The 18,675-nt window shown below is 42.7% G+C and overlaps 1 protein-coding gene across 5 annotated transcripts in view; it reads left to right on the top strand.

Moving 5' to 3' along the window:
- Positions 1-18,675, top strand: part of FHOD3 (formin homology 2 domain containing 3) — a 498,310-nt gene that overhangs the window by 454,101 nt on the left and 25,534 nt on the right. For all 5 annotated transcript variants that reach the window (XM_055233750.2, XM_055233761.2, XM_055233789.2 and 2 more), the window contains 4 exons: positions 4,172-4,354; positions 6,255-6,374; positions 7,568-7,729; positions 10,503-10,693. In XM_055233750.2, the coding sequence (XP_055089725.2) occupies positions 4,172-4,354; positions 6,255-6,374; positions 7,568-7,729; positions 10,503-10,693 (656 nt within the window). The remainder of the gene's footprint in view (positions 1-4,171; positions 4,355-6,254; positions 6,375-7,567; positions 7,730-10,502; positions 10,694-18,675) is intronic.

Genomic DNA, 18,675 nt, shown 5'->3' with positions numbered 1-18,675 from the left:
AGGGTTTTATTGCCAGTGAAAGTGGCTCTCAGCAAGAAGGAGAGCTGGAAAGGGGATGGAATGGGAAAGTGATCTTCCCCCAGAGTCTGGCCATTCCCAGCTGTACTCCTCTTTGAAGCAATGCTGTCAAGCCATCCCTCTGAAGTCAAGCTGCCTCTGTCTGACATTAAATGACAATCTCTGATGTCCTGCTGCTTCTCCTCTTCTCCCCTTCTCTGCTGTCTGCCAGTGGAGCCTGGGGTTTTTATGGGTACAGGATGGGAGTGGGGCGGACCAGGAGTGGTTTTGGAAAAGGCAACATTTGAGTGGGAAAATAGGGATGTAAAGTTCTCACTTTGGGCCACAGTTCCAGGCTTGAGGGTGGGGCCTTTGCCAGGGACCCCACTCTTTTCTGCCTAGAATTTCTCTGCTTCCTATCCCTATCAACATATGGGTCTTGTTTGATGTTTGCTTTCCTGTGAAATCAAATTATGATCATGCAATGATCAATAAATCTACTGACTTAGAAAAGCAGGTTAAAAATACCACCTCATAATCATCACATTATCATCTGCTCACGAAAAACAAGGGCCATCAGCTCATAGGAGGGGCTCATAGGAGGTGGCTTTAACCTGCCATTCCACTGTCTTACAGCTATTCTTATTGTCAGTGATGTGTAAAAAAATAAAATGGCAGGTGGCAACCTCATAAATCTTCAACATTGAACAAATAGTATAAATTAGAGAAATGAAAAACAAAAAGAAGAGTAACTGCTTTCTCAAAGGAACAAAGCAACAAAATTTATCACAGGAAGATGTCTTCTGAAGGTTGTACAAAATGTTGAGTTTTTCATTTTGGAATTTTGGTCATGCCAAAAACAATGGCAGTGCTAAGGAAATTAAAATAGAAATTTTAGTGAAGCATTTATTTTCAAAACTAATTGAGTTTAAATCATGCATGTTTTTAAGGAGGCAACATCTGCTCGAAGTGTCTTGGCTATCTCTTAATGCCATCTGCATGAACAGGTGGGACACGTGCCAGGTTGTGGGCAAGCAAGGAACACTGCCACCACATATCTCTCCAGATGCTCAAATTCCACCTGAAGCCTCAGTGATTGGAGCACCGGTGAAGGGAAAGTTGGAAAGGGAGGTGCCTCAGGCTCACCTTCGATAACTTTACACTGACTACAGCCTGAATGCACATCTGCAATGCAGTTTTGCATGACTGGCTTCTGATAAACTAAGGCAGCTCTGCCTGTTAACACCCTCATCAAGCCCAGGACTACATCTATCCCAGCCAGATATGTCCTGATGCACACTTGTGTAAACATCTGCATATGTAGAGACTGTGGTGTCAAGAGTCCTGTTTCTCATTTTGTTCTTTATTTTTTTAGTTTTTGAACTAATATAGAGTGCAGCTGACATTTTTGGTATATGGTTCTCTGAGTTTTAAAGCATGTAAATTCATGCAATGACCACTGCAATCAGGATTTAAAACAGTCCCATCTTCCAACAAAACTCTTGTGTTGCCCTTTTGTAGTTGTACCCTCAACCTGCCTCTGGCCCCTGGTAACCACTTATGTATTCCCCATCACTATGGCTTTGTCTTTTCAAGAATGTCCTGTAAATAGCATGTAACCTTTTGAGACTGGCTTCTTTCACTCATCATGATGCCTTTGAGATTCATTCAAGTCATTGTACATATCTATAGTTTGTTCCTTTTATTGCCGAGTGCTGTTGCATTGCGGGGAATCTACTACAATTTATATATTCACTGCTCAAGAATATTTATCTTGGTCCAGTTTCTGGCAATTATGAATAAAGCTACTACAAATATTCATGTACAAGTGTTGGTGTGAAAGTGAGTTTCCATTTTTCTAAGATAAATACCCAAGAATGGAATTGCTGGGTCGTATGGTAATTCTATGTTTAATCTTTTGAGGAACTACAGCTTGTCCTCTATTCTCTACAGTGTCTATCACAAAGCAAAAGTTTTTAACCGGATAAAGTTTGGTTTATTAACTTATTCTTTTTTGGTATCATGTCTAAGAATTTTTTGCCTAATGTAGGTTATAAAAGTTTTCTCCTATGTTTTCTTCTAAAAGTTTCATAGTATTCCGTTTTACTTTTAAATCTGTGATCCATTTTGAGTTTATGTATAGTGTAAGGTTTAACTTGAGGTTGCTTTTTTTGCATATAGAGTCTAGCTGTTCTAACATCATTTGTTGAAAATAATATCTTCTCTCTATTGAATTGCCTTGCACCTTTTTCAAAATCAATGGGCCACATTTATGTGTCCTGTTCTGAACTGTCTGCTCTGTCCCATTGATCTAGGTGTCTATCCTTTTACCAATGACACATTGTCTCAATTACTATAGCTTTTTATTTGTTAAAGTCAGGTTATTTAATTTCTCCAAGGTTACTCTTTTTCAAATTTTGTTGTTCTAGTTCTTCTGCTTTACCATGTAACTTTTAGAATCAGCTTGTCTCTATGAGGTAGGAGACCAGCAGGACTTGTTTTCTGGTCCCAACCCTGATGACCAAAACAGGATCTGGTTCAGATGGGATAAAGCAAAAAAACTGACAAAAACCACAGATGGTGACAAAAGCAATCCTTAGCTGCCCTCATTGCTCATCGGTATAAGCTGCTCCCACTAAAGCCAATTTATAAATGCCATGGCAGCAACCGACAAGTTACCACCCCTTTCCAGGGCAAGACCCAAAACTTACTTCCCCTTTCCTAGAAAGTTCTAAACAACCCACCCCTCAATTTGTGTTAACCTGACCTTTAATTTGCATATAATTGAAAATAGATTTACATGAGTATAAATACAGTTGCCAAGAGCCCATACTTTGCTGACTCTGGGCACACTGCCTAGGAGTTAGCCCTGCTCCAGAAGGAGCAGTGCTGTTCAATAAAAAATTTCAGTCTATCACCACCAGCTTGCCCTTGAATTCTTTCCTGGTTAAAGCCAAAAACCATCCCAGGCTAAGCCCCAGTTTTGGGGCTCACCTGTCCTGCATCATATATCTACAAAAAATTATACTGATATTTGATTGGAACTGAATTAAATCTATAGATCAATTTTGGAAGAATTAACATCTTGTCTGTGTTGAGTCTTTCAATCCATGAATATAGTATGTCTCTCCATGTGTTTATTATTTGTTTCTATCTTCTTTGATTGCTTTCATCGGCATTTTCTAGTTTCCAGCATAAAGATACTTAACAGGATTTGTTAGTTATACCTATGTGTTTCACTGTAAATAGCATTTTAAAAAATTTTAGTTTATTATAAATGTATAGATAGTGAACTAATAAGATGGAATTTAGTGTATTGACCCTATAACATACAACATTGTTAAACTCACTTGTTTGTTTTAGAAATTTTTTGTAGATTCTTTATAGTTTTTTATGCAGACAATTATGACATCTGTGTGTATGAGCAGTTTTTTCCTTTCCAGTCTGTATGCCTTTTATTTCTTTTATGTGCCTGACTAAGATTTCCATATGATGTTCAATAGGAATAGTAAGAGTAGACATGAGAATTTTTACTTTAAAAAATGTAATCACAGAGGAATTTGAGTGTATGAGAATCATAAGTATTCTGGTGCCTTTTTGCCTTCTCTGCCTTCCACAATTGATTTTTACCAGAAACAAATAGAAGTAAAAAGATATACTTTTTTTATTAGCTTGTATTTATGGATACCATCATGATTTTTTCTGCAATCAGACTTGTTTAGTATTACTTTAGGTGCTATCATTTCTATGTAAGTTTTGAAATACAGTTAAAATAATTATATGTCACACGAACAAAAGTCAATCTGAGTTTTTTGAAAATGATTCATTTTTGTAAGCTTTTTAATTAATGCAGGAGAAGTGCTACAAAGCATATCTTTTTGACATGTCTTACTCTACTTCCTAGGGAATAGGCAGCTGTTCTCTAATCTTGTGTCTTGTTTTTCATCTTTCTCTCACCTCTCATCTCCCTTTCTTGCCTAGAATGTCCTTTGTGTGTGAGACCCTGAAAATTTGGGTCAAGGTGCTTCAAGTATATTTGGTTTATGACAATATAACACCTGTAGATACCTCTACTACCTGGTTGGAAAATTATAATATGAATTTTATAACATTGAAGAGGCAGGGGAGGGTCCATCACTAGGAGAAAATATACTATATCATCTCCTATTTCCAGAAAATTCTAACGATGATTCCCACGGACGAGGAGAAGCAGAAAATCCAGGAAGCTCAGCTGGCCAACCCTGAAATCCCCTTGGGCAGTGCAGAGCAGTTCCTCCTCACCCTCTCCTCCATCAGCGAGCTCTCCGCACGACTTCACCTCTGGGCATTCAAAATGGATTATGAAACTACAGAAAAGGTAAGCTCTCTGTAAGACAGGCAGCCAATCCCACATCCACAGTGTTGAGAAAGGCAGTTTTTCATTGATCAATATTAAGGCAGTGAAATATCATTCTTGGCATAGGGTATGGAGGATGAGTTAACAATGAGGACGTCGTGTCTACACCAAGTGATCAGCAGCTGGCCAATGAAGGCTGATTCTAAAGTGTCTGCCTGGCACCAGCCTCAGACACTAGATTGTGGGCACCAGGTCACTGATTACAAAACAAAACAATTACATTTTTTTTCCGATCCTATATTCTCATTGTAGAAAATGTGGAAAATACAGAAAAGCACAATATAGAAAATTTCCTGTAATCCTTCGACCTGATGATAGTCACCTAAACTGCCAGTGATTGTGGCAATTAGCAGGTTTTTTTATGATGCCCATTGCAGGAGTTTGGGAGGAGAACAGAAGGAAAGGGGACTTAATGGAGAAAGCTTGAGGAGGCTCCTCCTGAGTAGAAAGCAGAGGACATGGGCATCCTCTCTGGAATAGGGCAGTGGGAGTTTTTCGCAGGCTGAACAGAAGGAGCCAGTGGAGACGAAACGGGGGAGATGGAAAGTGAACTGTGTGGGATCTTAGTTGAGAGGAAGTCCGCAGAAGAGAGATTCTGTAGTCCAGGTGAGCCAGGTGCGGTGGCTCACACCTGTAATCCCAGCACTTTGGGAGGCTGAGGCAGGAGGATGGCTTGAAGCCAGGAGTTCAAGACCAACCTGGGCATCATAGTGAGACCCTGTCTCTACAAAAATTTTTAAGAACTTAGCTAGGTGTTGTGGCATGCACTTGTAGTCCCAGCTACTCAGGAGGCTGTGGCAGGAGGATCACCTGGGGCCAGGAGTTCAAGGCTGCAGTAGGCTATAATCGCCTTACTGTACTCCAGCCTGGGCAACAGAGTGGGACCTCCATCCCTAAAAAAATAAAGCCAGGTGGAGAGGCTATGTGGTCTCCATATTCTGGCAAAGGAAGGAGCAAGGTCCTGTACTGAGGGCCAGATGGTTGGTGGTGGGTTTGGGGGACTTCAAGAGGGAACTACAGTATTTGAATTCATCAGGAAGTCAAGCAGAGAGGAAGACACCTAGGATTGCTGAGGTGACTGCTATGACTGGGTCACAAGACCAGACAGCATGCTCAGGTGACTTTCTTTAGCCAAGGGAGGTAACATCATGGAGAAAACAGATCACTGGGTCAGCCTGGCAGGACCTGGGCTGGAGAAACTGAAGCTGGATCTCCTGGCTTTGGGATATAGGCTGGGGGAGCACCTCAATCAAGACAAAGGAGTGGGGGCCACAGAATAACAGCAGAGAGGGTGGGGGAGACGGAGGCCATGAGGCTACAGAGCAGGCTGGAGGTCTGAGGGAGGGGGCCATGAAAGCAGTGGGGTAGAGGGCAGTAGCCTTCTAGTGAGCAGCCCAGGCTGCCAGGTGGCTAGCCATGGAGTGCCTTGAGGGGAGGAGGAGGCCTGGGGCAGTTCATGGACACCGAGGTCTCAACTTTCATTGCCAATCTGCCTGGAAGGAGAAAAAGCAAAGAAGAAGACTGTGGTCTAGAAGCCAAAGGAAGATGGGAAGGAAGAGTGTCCCAGGAGTCAGCCACAGCCAGGAAGGAGAGTAAGAGGAGGGTGTTCCCTGAGGCAGGAATGGGGAGTCCAGAGCCCTTGTCACCCCAGCACAAGATCCTTTTGGTCTCCACTGCAGGGTCTGGGGAGTAGAGGCTCTCCCTGCCACATGTTTCCATACCTAGGAGCAATGCCCATCGCAGGGGATTGCCTTGTGCTGGGGAGAACACTGTGTGTTATTCCCTTATACAAAAAGTCAAAAGAACAAAGTAAGGCCAAATTGTACATTCTTTATCGTCTAATTTTTTTTTTAACTGAAAGGAAGTAGCAGAACCACTCCTGGACCTGAAGGAAGGAATAGACCAGTTGGAGAACAATAAAACCTTGGGCTTTATCCTGTCTACTCTCTTAGCCATTGGGAACTTTCTAAATGGAACTAATGTAAGTTGTCCCCATCCCTCATCCTGCAGCCCCCCTTGTCACAAAATCCCTGCCCAGCAATTGCTGTTGAAGGTTGTACCTCAGGTCCCCCAAAGCACAGTGGAACAAATGACTTTTGTGTCTTCTTGCTGAAAATCTAGAAGGAATTTTGTTCTTAAGATACCAGGGCCTAGGCCGGGCGCGGTGGCTCACACCTGTAATCTCAGCACTTTGTGAGGCTTAGGCGGGTGGATCATGAGGTCAGGAGATCGAGACCATCCTGGCTAACACTGTGAAACCCCGTCTCTACTAAAAATACAAAAAATTAGCCAGGCATGGCGGCATGCACCTGTAATTCCAGCTACTCGGGATGCTGAGGCAGGAGAATCACTTGAACCTGGGAAGCAGAGATTGCAGTGAGCTGAGATCTCACCACTGCACTCCAGCCTGGGTGAAAGAGCAAGACTCTGTCTCAAAAAAAAAAAAAAAAAAAAAAAAAAATATATATATATATATATCAGGGCCTATTTATTTCAACCTGTGTCTTGCTATAAATAAGAAAACAGAAAAACACACACATGATTCTTTATGAAGTGTAACTGCTTTCAAACTTGACATTGGAAAACTTTCTTCTGCCCCATTTTTTTTTCTGAGCTTATCACTCAAATACTCATGCTTATATGCATTTTGATGCTTAACGAAAAACAACTTTTTAAAAATCTTTTAAGTTCCAGGGTACATTTGCAGGATGTACAGGTTTGTTACATTGGTAAACATGTGCCGTGGTAGTTTGCTGCCCCTATCAACCCATCACCTAGGTATTAAGCCAGCATGCATTAGCTATTAAGAAAAGCAACTTTTTAAAATTGGCCCAGCTTTGTCCAGGAAGTAGACAACGGCAGGCAAAAGGAGGAAGAAGTAGATAGGCAGATGTCAGAGCCCAGTCCCACAGCACCCTGATTTAGGGGTGAGCCCTGGGACATGGCTCATGGCTGTGGTGGGAAAGGGCTAGAGGCTCCCTCATTCTCAGTATTCTCAATGTGGCTGGCCCACATGTGATCAGCCATGGATCATGGAGCATGTTGACCCCAGGAGTTTCAGCCACAGAGAAACTAAATGTTGGGTGACTGCAGCTGGGAATTGATTCTAACCATCCTGTGCTATTCTCTAAGAGCCTGCTTGAAACTTTTCTTTTATTGATGTTTGCAAAACAGGCCAAAGCGTTTGAGTTAAGCTACCTCGAGAAGGTTCCAGAAGTCAAAGACACAGTGCACAAGCAGTCGCTTCTCCACCATGTGTGCACCATGGTGGTGGAAAACTTCCCAGACAGCTCCGATCTGTACTCGGAGATCGGGGCCATCACCAGGTCAGCCAAGGTATGTCTGCGGACGCTGAGGATTGGGCCTGGTCTCGCCGCAGCCACGGGATCTGTATTGGTCATCCTCGAGTAACATGTGCCCTATTAAGTAAAATGCCCAAGTGCTGCCTGCATTCTCTGCTCTAGAGTTTGTGAATATAATTTGTTTTGTGGCATTTCTAATGAACTTTTAAGATCTTTTTCCTATCTCTGGTTCTCAGTTGGATTCTTTCCTACTGAGGTATGCAAGGCAAGCCTGCCATCCCATTTCTAAACCCTGCGTCCACTGTTAGGCAGTGTTACTCACCAGGGTGAATTCTCCAGAACACTGAAACAGCACAGCTTGTCTTAGGTGGGCAACCATGTCAAAAAGATGCAATGTGGCTCTTCCTGAGATGTCCACAGGACCTTGCAGTGAGGTGTGGAGCCAGAAAACAGGGCCCTCCCGGCTCCTGCTCCCCACAGATCGGCAGTCCCTATGATCTTGCCCAGAGGGAACATTTTTATAGGGCTGTAAACAGTATATGGCCTGGCCCTCAGCTGCAAGCTCTTAAAGCAAGTGCAGAGTTAATATCTTCATGAACTTATGCTTCATTAGAAAAGAGACAGTCACAGTATGTGGACACCTGGCTGCCTCTAGTGCAGGGGATCACTGAGGCTGACCAACTCCTAGAGGGATCCCAAACACACCAGAACTGGGAGATGTGAAGGTCTTAGGAGCACAGGAAACTCGCTAGGGGAGAGGGCAGGGGTGGAAGATACTCTTAAATAGGGCACAGCAACCAGGCCAGTGTGAAGGAACCTTCTAGAAATACCCCTGGCTGCAGCATGAGAGCTGGAAGTACTAGGGTGTGTTGGAATTCAGCATGAGAGAAAGACAGTGGTGGGCAAACGCGGGGAAGGATGTCGGTTGGCTGCTGAGGCCTGCTTCAAGGGGCCCTTCCTGTCTGTCTGCCCTTTGCCACAGCCCTGGCTTGTGGGGACCTGGTAGCTGAGAGCCTCCTCCAGCTACCTCCAGAGCCACAGGCTGGCCTCTGCCAGGTGCACCGAGCAGGGGACCCTGAACTGGCCTATCAGAATTTTTTTCTAAGCCTCATTGTATCATGAGAAAGCGAAGCCTTTCCTATCTGGACTCAGGATTCCTTTGGTTTCAGACAAATTATTTTCCTCAGAGTGCCATGAAACCTTGCATACCTGAATCCCAGGGCTTTGCCTAAACTCGCCTTCTCTTTTTGATGCAACAGCATCAGGAAGCCCAGTACATACGGTGTCTTGCTTGCCTCCCTGCCTCACACCAGACACGACACTGCGTGTCTTCATCCTCTCGGTGCCACAGATCCTCTCACAGAATCCACCTTTGCGAACTCTTTCCCCTTCATTGTGCTTCTAAGGGTGGGCCTGGAGGTCTGAGGTCACTCCAGCAAGTCCCCTGTGGGCTTCAGCAGGCCCTGCTCGTTGCCTCTGTCAGTGGCCCCTAAGTAGCAACGGCTTACCTCCGTGCCCCTGCTCACTTCCACGCACCTCCCCGCACCTCCCGCTCAGCCCCTCCCGCTCAGCCCCTCTGCCCCTGTACCCTCTGCGCACCTCCCGCTCACCCCCCGCCGCACCCTCCGCTCACCTCCCACTCATCCCCCCACCCACATCCTCTGCTCACCTCCTGCTGACCCCCGCGTACCTCCCGCTCATCTCCGCCACACCCTCCGCGCACCTCGCGCTCACCCCCGCGCACCTCGTGCTGCTCTGACTTTTGCTTGCTGGACACAACCTTTCCCATCTTAGCTACTTTCTATCCACCTCAGTCACCTCCTTTCAGCACACCCACTTATGCATTTCTTCCTCTGCTCCTGTCCTTCTCAATTTCTTTCCCCATCCCTCTGTTAAATATGGCCCTCTGATGTATTTTTTTCATGACTAAAAATCTCTCTGATTTATGTAATTTTTAGTCTGGAAATTCTATAAAATCATCACTTTAGAAAACCTCATCTCAGGCTCCTTCAGGCAATCCAGCCTGTCTGCACGTCCCTGAATACTCAGGCAGCACTCTGTCACATCTGTCCCTTGCATGTGTGATGTACATCTGCTGGCAACCCTCACCCACACACAGGCACATACCCGAGCCTGGTGGGGTCTGTGTGTCCTTCAGAGTTTGGGAATCACCTGTGTGTACAGTCAGCCTCCTTGAGAACAGGAAGTTGTCTCATTCAGCATTTGTGTTTATGTTCAATGCCTGGCTTAGAGACTGGTGTATGCTAGTTTCTCCATGAGTGTTGGTGGAATGAGTGAGTGGGCAGGTGAATAAATAACTTGTCACTCACATTATAAAGGAGATTATCACGAAGAGAAGCTGGCTGCCCATTAGTTGGTCCCCAGCATAGCAGAGCCATCTTCGTAGGACTAGGGTGCATTTCTCAACTTTAAGAGAAATATTATCGCTGAAGAATAAGAGTGCTCTGAAAAAAATTTATGAGACATCTTCTTAGTTCATCTTGTACTAGCGTTCCTTGATATCATGTTTTAATTTACAGTTCCCAAAGATTTACTTCCAAATATGGCCAAAAAAGGTAACACATGTATTGAGTTCATTTGGAGAACAGTTTTATCACTAAATAATGTGATGTCAAGATAATGACAGATACACATGTGAATAATTTTTAGGCTGTAAATATGTTTGTGTTTCAAGATGTGAATTTGGTTTTGATGTTTGTTTCTCCCCAGAGGCAGTTTGGTCTCCCAGTTCAGGTTGGTGTCTGGCGGTTTCAGTGTGTTTGCAATGTTCTCACTCTGATTTTCAGGTTGACTTTGATCAACTTCAGGATAATTTATGTCAGATGGAGAGAAGATGCAAAGCTTCATGGGATCACCTCAAGGCAATTGCAAAACATGAAATGAAACCAGTTTTAAAACAACGGATGTCAGAGTTCCTGAAAGACTGTGCAGAGAGAATTATAATTTTAAAGATTGTCCATAGAAGGATAATCAATAGGTAAGTGGATTGAGGAACTTATAGAAATATCAGTACAATGGCATATTGAAAAATTTGTACTGGAAATTAAGAGCTGATGGTTAAATTTACAGATTTTTTGTACATTCTTGGTACATAGCAAGTACACTGATGATACAGATGTTTAACAGTTTCATGGATAATTAATTTTTCTTACACAATAATATAATGCCATCAAACCTCAAAGTTGGAAAGAATCTCAGAAATAATTTGATCCAAAAATCCTACCTATCAGGAATTGCGTCTGTAAGATTTCTAACAAATTGAACCCTGCATCTCTGGGTCTGCTGGAAGAATTTCACCTATAGAGAGGACACTCCCTTTCAAGGCAGCTCTCTTTGTTAGAAAAGTTCCTCCTTTACCTGATCTGCAGCTGGCCTTCGGAGGACCTTCCAGCAACAAATCCTCCAACAGCTGCTCTATGCCACAGCCTACCTGAGTGAGGTCCAGGCTCCATCACAGCACTGTCCTCTGGACCAGCCCTCCTCAGAATCACAGGATCCAAGAGGATCCTGGAGACACAGCAGTGATGTGTCAGACCTTGTTTTGCCCACAAGGAGAATGGGGTCTGGAACGGCCCATGGCTGTCCAGGGCTGTGCCACCAGAAAGCAGTGGTAGCCCGAAGACTAGAACATGGATCCTCTATCTTCCCAGGCCAGGGCCTTTCCTACCATGTGCTACCACTCTCTTCTCCTTTGCTTTGTCACAGAACACAGTTGAGGGACCCTTACCCATTCTTCCTTCCTCCCTCCCTCCCTTTCTTTCCCTTCTTTCCTCATCTCCTTCTTTGACTTTCCTTAAGCCTATACACAACTTTTTAAAACCTGATACTTTTATCTGCACATGAACCCTCTCCCAGCTTGTGTCAGTTTCTGCTTTGATAATCAGGCTCCCTGGTCTTCATCCAGACCACTGAGAAAATGGCAAGTAGTTTTTAAATGTTGGACAGGACAAAAATAAGAAGCAGAATCTTCCCTCCAGGTTGACAACTATTTGTTAATCAGTTCTTTTGGAATTTAATTGTTCAACTATAAATCTCCCTGACTATCTATCTAGACCTTCTGGCTGTCCTTCCTTCTTCAAGGGAACTTTTAGGAGATTTTGTCAGATTTCTTACTGAAATCAAAGAGGCAGGGAATGTGAGCTGGTTTGGCCCTCCATGCTTTGTATGATGCAAGCAATTCCCCATTTAAAATACACACACACACACACACACACACACACACACATACACACACACACACAGAGAGAGAGAGAGAGAGAGAGAGAGAACCAACTATTATTTGGAATGTCATGAAACTGGAGTAATTTTATGAACGTCTTATAAAGCTGTTGAGCTTGGTTACATTAACCATTTTATCCCAGACAGATTAAAAACTCAGTTTGGTGGTATGTCTATTTCTTAAGCTATAAAGTATTTGCTCAGCTTGTCCCATTCTCCTTGGTAAGCTGGTCACCCAGATGATGGCTGCTTCTGCCTCACCTGTCTACATCCCATTGGGGATGACCAGGAGGAGCCAGAAGTTCACTGTCGTTTTGGTGTGGGTAATAAAAGGGCATGGCTAAAGAGAGGTGGTACCCGGAAGTGGCCAATCCAAAGTATCTAAACCGTAGAACCCTGGGTTCAAATGAAGTCTTTAGCTGGAGCCCTGTATGTAGAACTGATTAAAGCAGGACTCTCTTGTTGAAATTGAGATGGAGGACTGAAAGCCCCAAGGATTGTGCCTCATTTTTCCTTCTCCCTCCCACCAACAGTCCTCAGGATCATAGCTGAAGACAGCTGTGATTTTTTTTTTTTTAACTTAACAATGGGAAACTGAGGCACAGAAAGAACCCTAGTTCAGGGCCTTATAGCTGGTAACCAGTGGGATCATCTTAGTCATGCAAATGAGCCTAAATACTTATATTTTGACTTCAGATCAAAAAGTTTCAAAAAGCTGTCTCTTTAGGTAAAACCTAGTTTTTGAAACTGTTTCCTGGCTAAGAAAATTTTGTTTTGGATGTTCAAACCTGCATTTGTTTTTTGTTTGTTTGTTTGTTTTTTCTTTTTTTTTCCTTTCTTTCTTTTTTTATTATTTTTATTTTTATTTATTTTTTTATTATTATACTTTAGGTTTTAGGGTACATGTGCACAATGTGCAGGTTTGTTACATATGTATCCATGTGCCATGTTGTTTTGCTGCACCCATTAACTCGTCATTTAGCATTAGGTATATCTCCTAATGCTGTCCCTCCCCCCTCCCCCCACCCCACAATAGTCCCCAGAGTGTGATGTTGCCCTTCCTGTGTCCATGAGTTCTCATTGTTCAATTCCCACCTATGAGTGAGAACATGCGGTGTTTGGTTTTTTGTCCTTGCGATAGTTTACTGAGAATGATGTTTTCCAGTTTCATCCATGTCCCTACAAAGGACATGAACTCATCATTTTTTATGGCTGCATAGTATTCCATGGTGTATATGTGCCACATTTTCTTAATCCAGTCTATCGTTGTTGGACATTTGGGTTGGTTCCAACTCTTTGCTATTGTGAATAGTGCCGCAATAAACATACGTGTGCATGTGTCTTTATGGCAGCATGATTTATAGCCCTTTGGGTATATACCCAGTAATGGGATGGCTGGGTCAAATGGTATTTCTAGTTCTAGATCCCTGAGGAATCGCCACACTGACTTCCACAATGGTTGAACTAGTTTACAGTCCCACCAACAGTGTAAAAGTGTTCCTATTTCTCCACATCCTCTCCAGCACCTGTTGTTTCCTGACTTTTTAATGATCGCCATTCTAACTGGTGTGAGATGGTATCTCACTGTGGTTTTGATTTGCATTTCTCTGATGGCCAGTGATGATGAGCATTTTTTCATGTGTTTTTTGGCTGCATAAATGTCTTCTTTTGAGAAGTGTCTGTTCATGTCCTTCGCCACTTTTTGATGGGGTTGTTTGTTTTTTTCTTGTAAATTTGTTTGAGTTCATTGTAGATTCTGGATATTAGCCCTTTGTCAGTTGTGTAGGTTGCAAAAATTTTCTCCCATTCTGTAGGTTGCCTGTTCACTCTGATGGTAGTTTCTTTTGCTGTGCAGAAGCTCTTTAGTTTAATTAGATCCCATTTGTCAATTTTGGCTTTTGTTGCCATTGCTTTTGGTGTTTTAGACATGAAGTCCTTGCCCACGCCTATGTCCTGAATGGTATTGCCTAGGCTTTCTTCTAGGGTTTTTATGGAACCTGCATTTGTTTTAACTTTTATTTTAGGTTCAGGGATACATATGAAGGTTTGTTACATATGTAAACTCGTGTCATGGGGGTTTGTTGTACAGATTATTTCATCACCCAGGTACTAAGCCCAGTATTCAATAGTTATCTTTTCTGTTCCTCTCCCTCCTCCCACCCTTCACCTTCATGTAGACCCCAGTGTCTGTTGTTTCCGTCTTTGTGTTCATAAGTTCTCATCATTTAGCTCCCATTTATAAATGAGAACATGTGATATTTGGTTTTCTGTTCCTGTGTTGGTTTGCTAAGGATAATGGCCTCCAGCTCCATCTATGTTCCCACAAAAGACATGATTGCGTTCTTTCTTATGGATGTATAGTGTTTCATGGTGTATATGTACCACATTTTCTTTATCCAATCTGTTATTGATGGGCATTGAGGTTGATTTCATGTCTTTGCTATTGTGATTAGTGCTACAATGAACATTCATGTGCATATGTCTTTCTGGTAGAATGATTTATATTCCGCTGGGTATATATATACCCAGTAATGGGATTGCTGGGTCGAATGGAAGTTCTGCTTTTAGCTCTTTGAAGAATCACCATACTGCTTTCCACAATGGTTGAATTAATTTACACTCCCTCCAACCATGTATAAATGTTCCTTTTTTTCCACAACCTCACCAACATCTGTTATTTTTTGACTTTTTAATAATACCCATTTTGACTGATGTGAGATGGTATCTCATTGTGGTTTAGATTTGCATTTCTCTGATGATCAGTGATGTTGAGCTTTTTTTTTTTTTTCCATATTCTTGTTGGTCACATGTATGTCTTCTTTTAAAAAGCGTCTGTTCAGGGCCGAGCATGGTGGCTCATGCCTGTAATCCCAGCATTTTGGGGGGCTGAGGTGGGCGGGTCACGAGGTCAGGAGATCAAGATCATCCTGGCTAACACGGTGAAAACCCGTCTCTACTAAAAATACAAAAAATTAGCCAAGCATGGTGGTGGGCACCTGTAGTCCCAGCTGCTGGGGAGGCTGAGACAGGTGAATGGCGTGAACCCGGGAGGTGGAGGTTGCAGTGAGCTGAGACAGTGCCACGGCACTCCAGCCTGGGAGACAGAGGAAGACTCCATTTCAAAAAAAAAAAAAGAAAGTGTCTGTTCATGTCCTTTGCCCACTTTTAGTTTAATTTACTTGTAAATTAGTTTAATTTACAAGAAAAAAATGAACCCCACTAAAAGTGGGCAAAAGACATGAACAGACACTTTCTTTCTTTTTTTTCTTTAAGTTCCTTAAAGATGCTCAACCTTAGACCTTCGTCGGATGCATAGTGTGCAAAAATTTTCACCCACTCTATAGGTTGTCTGTTTACTCTGTTGATAGTTTCTTTTGCTGTGCAGAACTTCTTAAATTTAATTAAATCCCATTTGTCAATTTTTGCTTTCATTGTGATTGCTTTTGGTAAATTTTGTTGTGGTTGCTTTGTCAGCCTCTTCCTAGGTCCAGGATGGTATTGCCTAGGTTTTCTTCCAGGGTTCTTATGGTTTTGGGTTTTACATTTAAGTCTTTAATCAATCTAGAGATGACTTTTGTATATGGTGTAAGGAAGGTGTCCAATCTTCAACATTTGACTAGCCAGTTATCCCAGCACCATTTATTGAATAGAGAGTCTTTTCCCCATTGCTTGTTTTGTCAGCTTTGTCAAAGATCAGATGGTCATAGATGTGTGACCTTATTTCTGGGCTTTCTATTCTGTTCCATTGGTTTATGTGCCTGTTTTTGTGCTAGTACCATGCTGTCGCAATTACTGTAGCCCTATATTGTAAAGTTGGGTAGTGTGATGCTTCCAGCTTTGTTCTTTTGCTTAGGATTGCCTTGGTAATCCAGGCTCTTTTTTCGTTCCATATGAATTTTAAAACAATTTTTTTCTAGTTCTGTGAAGAATGTCTTTGGTAGTTTGATAGGAATAGCATTGAATCTGTAAACTGCTTTGGGCAGTATGGCCATTTTAATGACACTAATTCTTCCAATTCATGAACATGGGATATTTTCCATTTGTTTGTGTCATCTCTGATTTTTTTGAGCAGTGTTTTGTAATTCTCATTGTAGATATCTTTCACCTCCCTGGTTGGCTGTATTCCTAGGTATTTTATTCTTTTTGTGGCAACTATGAATGAGATTGCCTTTCTGATTCGGCTCTCAGCTTGACTGTTGTTGGTATATAGGAAAGCTAGTGATTTTTGTACATTGATTTTTTATCCTGGAACTTTGCTGAAGTTATCAGCTGAAGCAGCTTTTGGGCTGAGATGATGGAGTTTTCTGGATATAGAATCATGTCATTTGCAAACAAAGGTAGTTTGACTTTCTCTCATCCTATTTGAATGCCTTTATTTCTTTTGCCTGATTGCCCTGACCAGAACTTCCAACATTATGTTGAATAGAAGTGGTGAGAGAGGGCATCTGTGTCTCGTGCTGGTTTTCAAGGGGAATGCTTCCAGCTTTTGCCCATTCAGTATGATATTGGGCTGTGGATTTGTCATAGATGGCTCTTATTATTATATTTTGAGGTATGTTCCTTCAATACCTAGTTTATCGAGTGTTTTAACATGAAGGGTGTTGAATTTTATTGAAAGCCTTTTCTGTGTCTATTGAGACAATCATGTGGGTTTTGTCTTTAATTCTTAAATGTGCATATTAACCTTTCCTTTTATCCTTTTGTGCTCTCTGGATGTACAGACCCACCCACTCACTCCTGTAGATCCATTAGGCTACAGTTGCACTGTGAAAGGCACAGAGAGGGACCAGGGAAGAGGAGAAGGAAGCTGTTATTAGTCCGTTCTCATGCTGCTAATAAAGACATATCCGAGACTGGGTATTTATAAAGGAAGGAGGGTTAATTGACTCACAGTTCTGCACCACTGGGGAGGCCTCAGGAAACTTACAATCACGGTGGAAGGGAAACCAAACACGTCCTTCTTCACATAACGGCAGCAAGGAGAAGTGCCAAGCAAAGCGGAAAAGCCCTTATAAAACCATCAGATATCGTGAGATCTCACTCACTCTCACAAGAACAGGATGGGGGATACTGCCCCTATGATTCAATTGTCTCCACCTGGTCCCTAAACAATACATGGGAATTATGGGAACAACAATTTAAGATGAGATTTGGGTGGAGACACAGCCAAACCATATCAAAAGCCTTCCTGGGAGGCCTAGGAAACTACAGCAATGGACTGCCATTCAAGGGGGAGAGACAGGCAGAAGACAAGTAAACACCAAGACTGGTGTGCCATTGGCAAAGTCCACCCCTCCCCATTCGGGGCCAGACATGCTACTCAGTGGCAGGCTTGAGTAAGAGGCAGATGATGGAACAATCAAAGATGTTTGACTTGTGCTTTGGAGTACTGGTTAGGGGGGCCAGCCTGCCCATAACCATATGATCTTCATATCATGTATTCTAAAAGTTACCAACTCAACTGAAAAAAATTCCTTAAAAGTTTTACGGCCTCAAAGTCACATCCTTTTTGTTCTTCTGAAGGAATACCATAGTCTCTCTCTTTTCAAATGTATATCTGGATCTTTTTCAGACCTTGTTCGTTGTTACTGTCCTTGTTTGTAAAATATATGCTTAAACAACATTTCCAATTTATATGTTAAGTATGGATCCCCTGTGCGTCCAAAAACAATGCTCTAGAAAGTGTAGGATAAAGAATCTTGGGTTGTCCTTATGTGTAAAATAGGACCCAGAATGTTAATATATTAGAATGAGGTGAAGTGGTTAGCTAGCTGTGGGCTGATGGATTCTCCCCTCAAATCTTCCTGCATACAGATTTTGAATAGTTGTTATATTGTACTATCCTATCCTAATATCATATCATACATATCTAATATATAATGTCAAGCGGTAACAAGAGCCAGGAAGAAAAAATAAGAGTATAAATGGTTAGGTAGTGACCTGACACAGGGTGGTCAGGGAAGGCTTCTCAGAGGAGGTGGTATTTTGGGCAGAGACCTGTGAGATGAGTGAGAGCCATCCATGCAGCTGTCAGTGGGGAAAAAGTTCTAGGCATGGGGAATAGCTGGTACCGGATACCTTGTCAGGCCTGTGGTCCTACCCTGTGGAATGGCCTCCTCACCCCTCCCCACAGGCCCTGCAGGCTCTCAGCTCCTTGGCCTCTGTGTCCTTCCAGGGCTCCTGTGTGTCTGGGCCCTGAGGTGGGCTTTTTCAGGGAATAACCAGGTGTCCAGTGTAGCTGGAGTCACGAGAGATGAAGTCAGAGAGGTGATGGGACCAGTCGTCCAGGACCTTATTTGGAAATGCTATATTTAGTTTATCCATGCATTATATCCATTATATCCATCCAATGCTATATTTAGTTTATCTGTTCATGGACATTTGGGTTGTTTCCACTTTCAGCTATTAAGAATAATGCGCCTATGAACTTTCGTGTAGAAGGTTTTGTGTGTACACATATTTTCATTTCTTTATGCAAAGGAGAAAAATTGCTAAGTCATATAATAACTGTTTATATTTTTGAAGAACTGCCAGATCATTTTCTATGGCTGCTAAACCATTTGATGTTCCTAACAGCACTGTGGAAAGGATCCAATTTTTCCACATCCTCACCAACATTTGTTCTAGCCTGTCTCTTTTATTACAGCCATCCTGGTGGGTGTATGTGGTGTCTCCTTGTGGTTCTGATGTGCATTCCTTAGTGATGCTGAGCAACTTTTCATGTATCTCTTGGCCGTGTGC

This window comes from Symphalangus syndactylus, chromosome 1 (genome assembly GCF_028878055.3).
Source record: "Symphalangus syndactylus isolate Jambi chromosome 1, NHGRI_mSymSyn1-v2.1_pri, whole genome shotgun sequence".
Taxonomy (NCBI): Eukaryota; Metazoa; Chordata; class Mammalia; order Primates; family Hylobatidae; genus Symphalangus; species Symphalangus syndactylus.
This window is presented reverse-complemented; position numbering and strand designations above follow the sequence as displayed.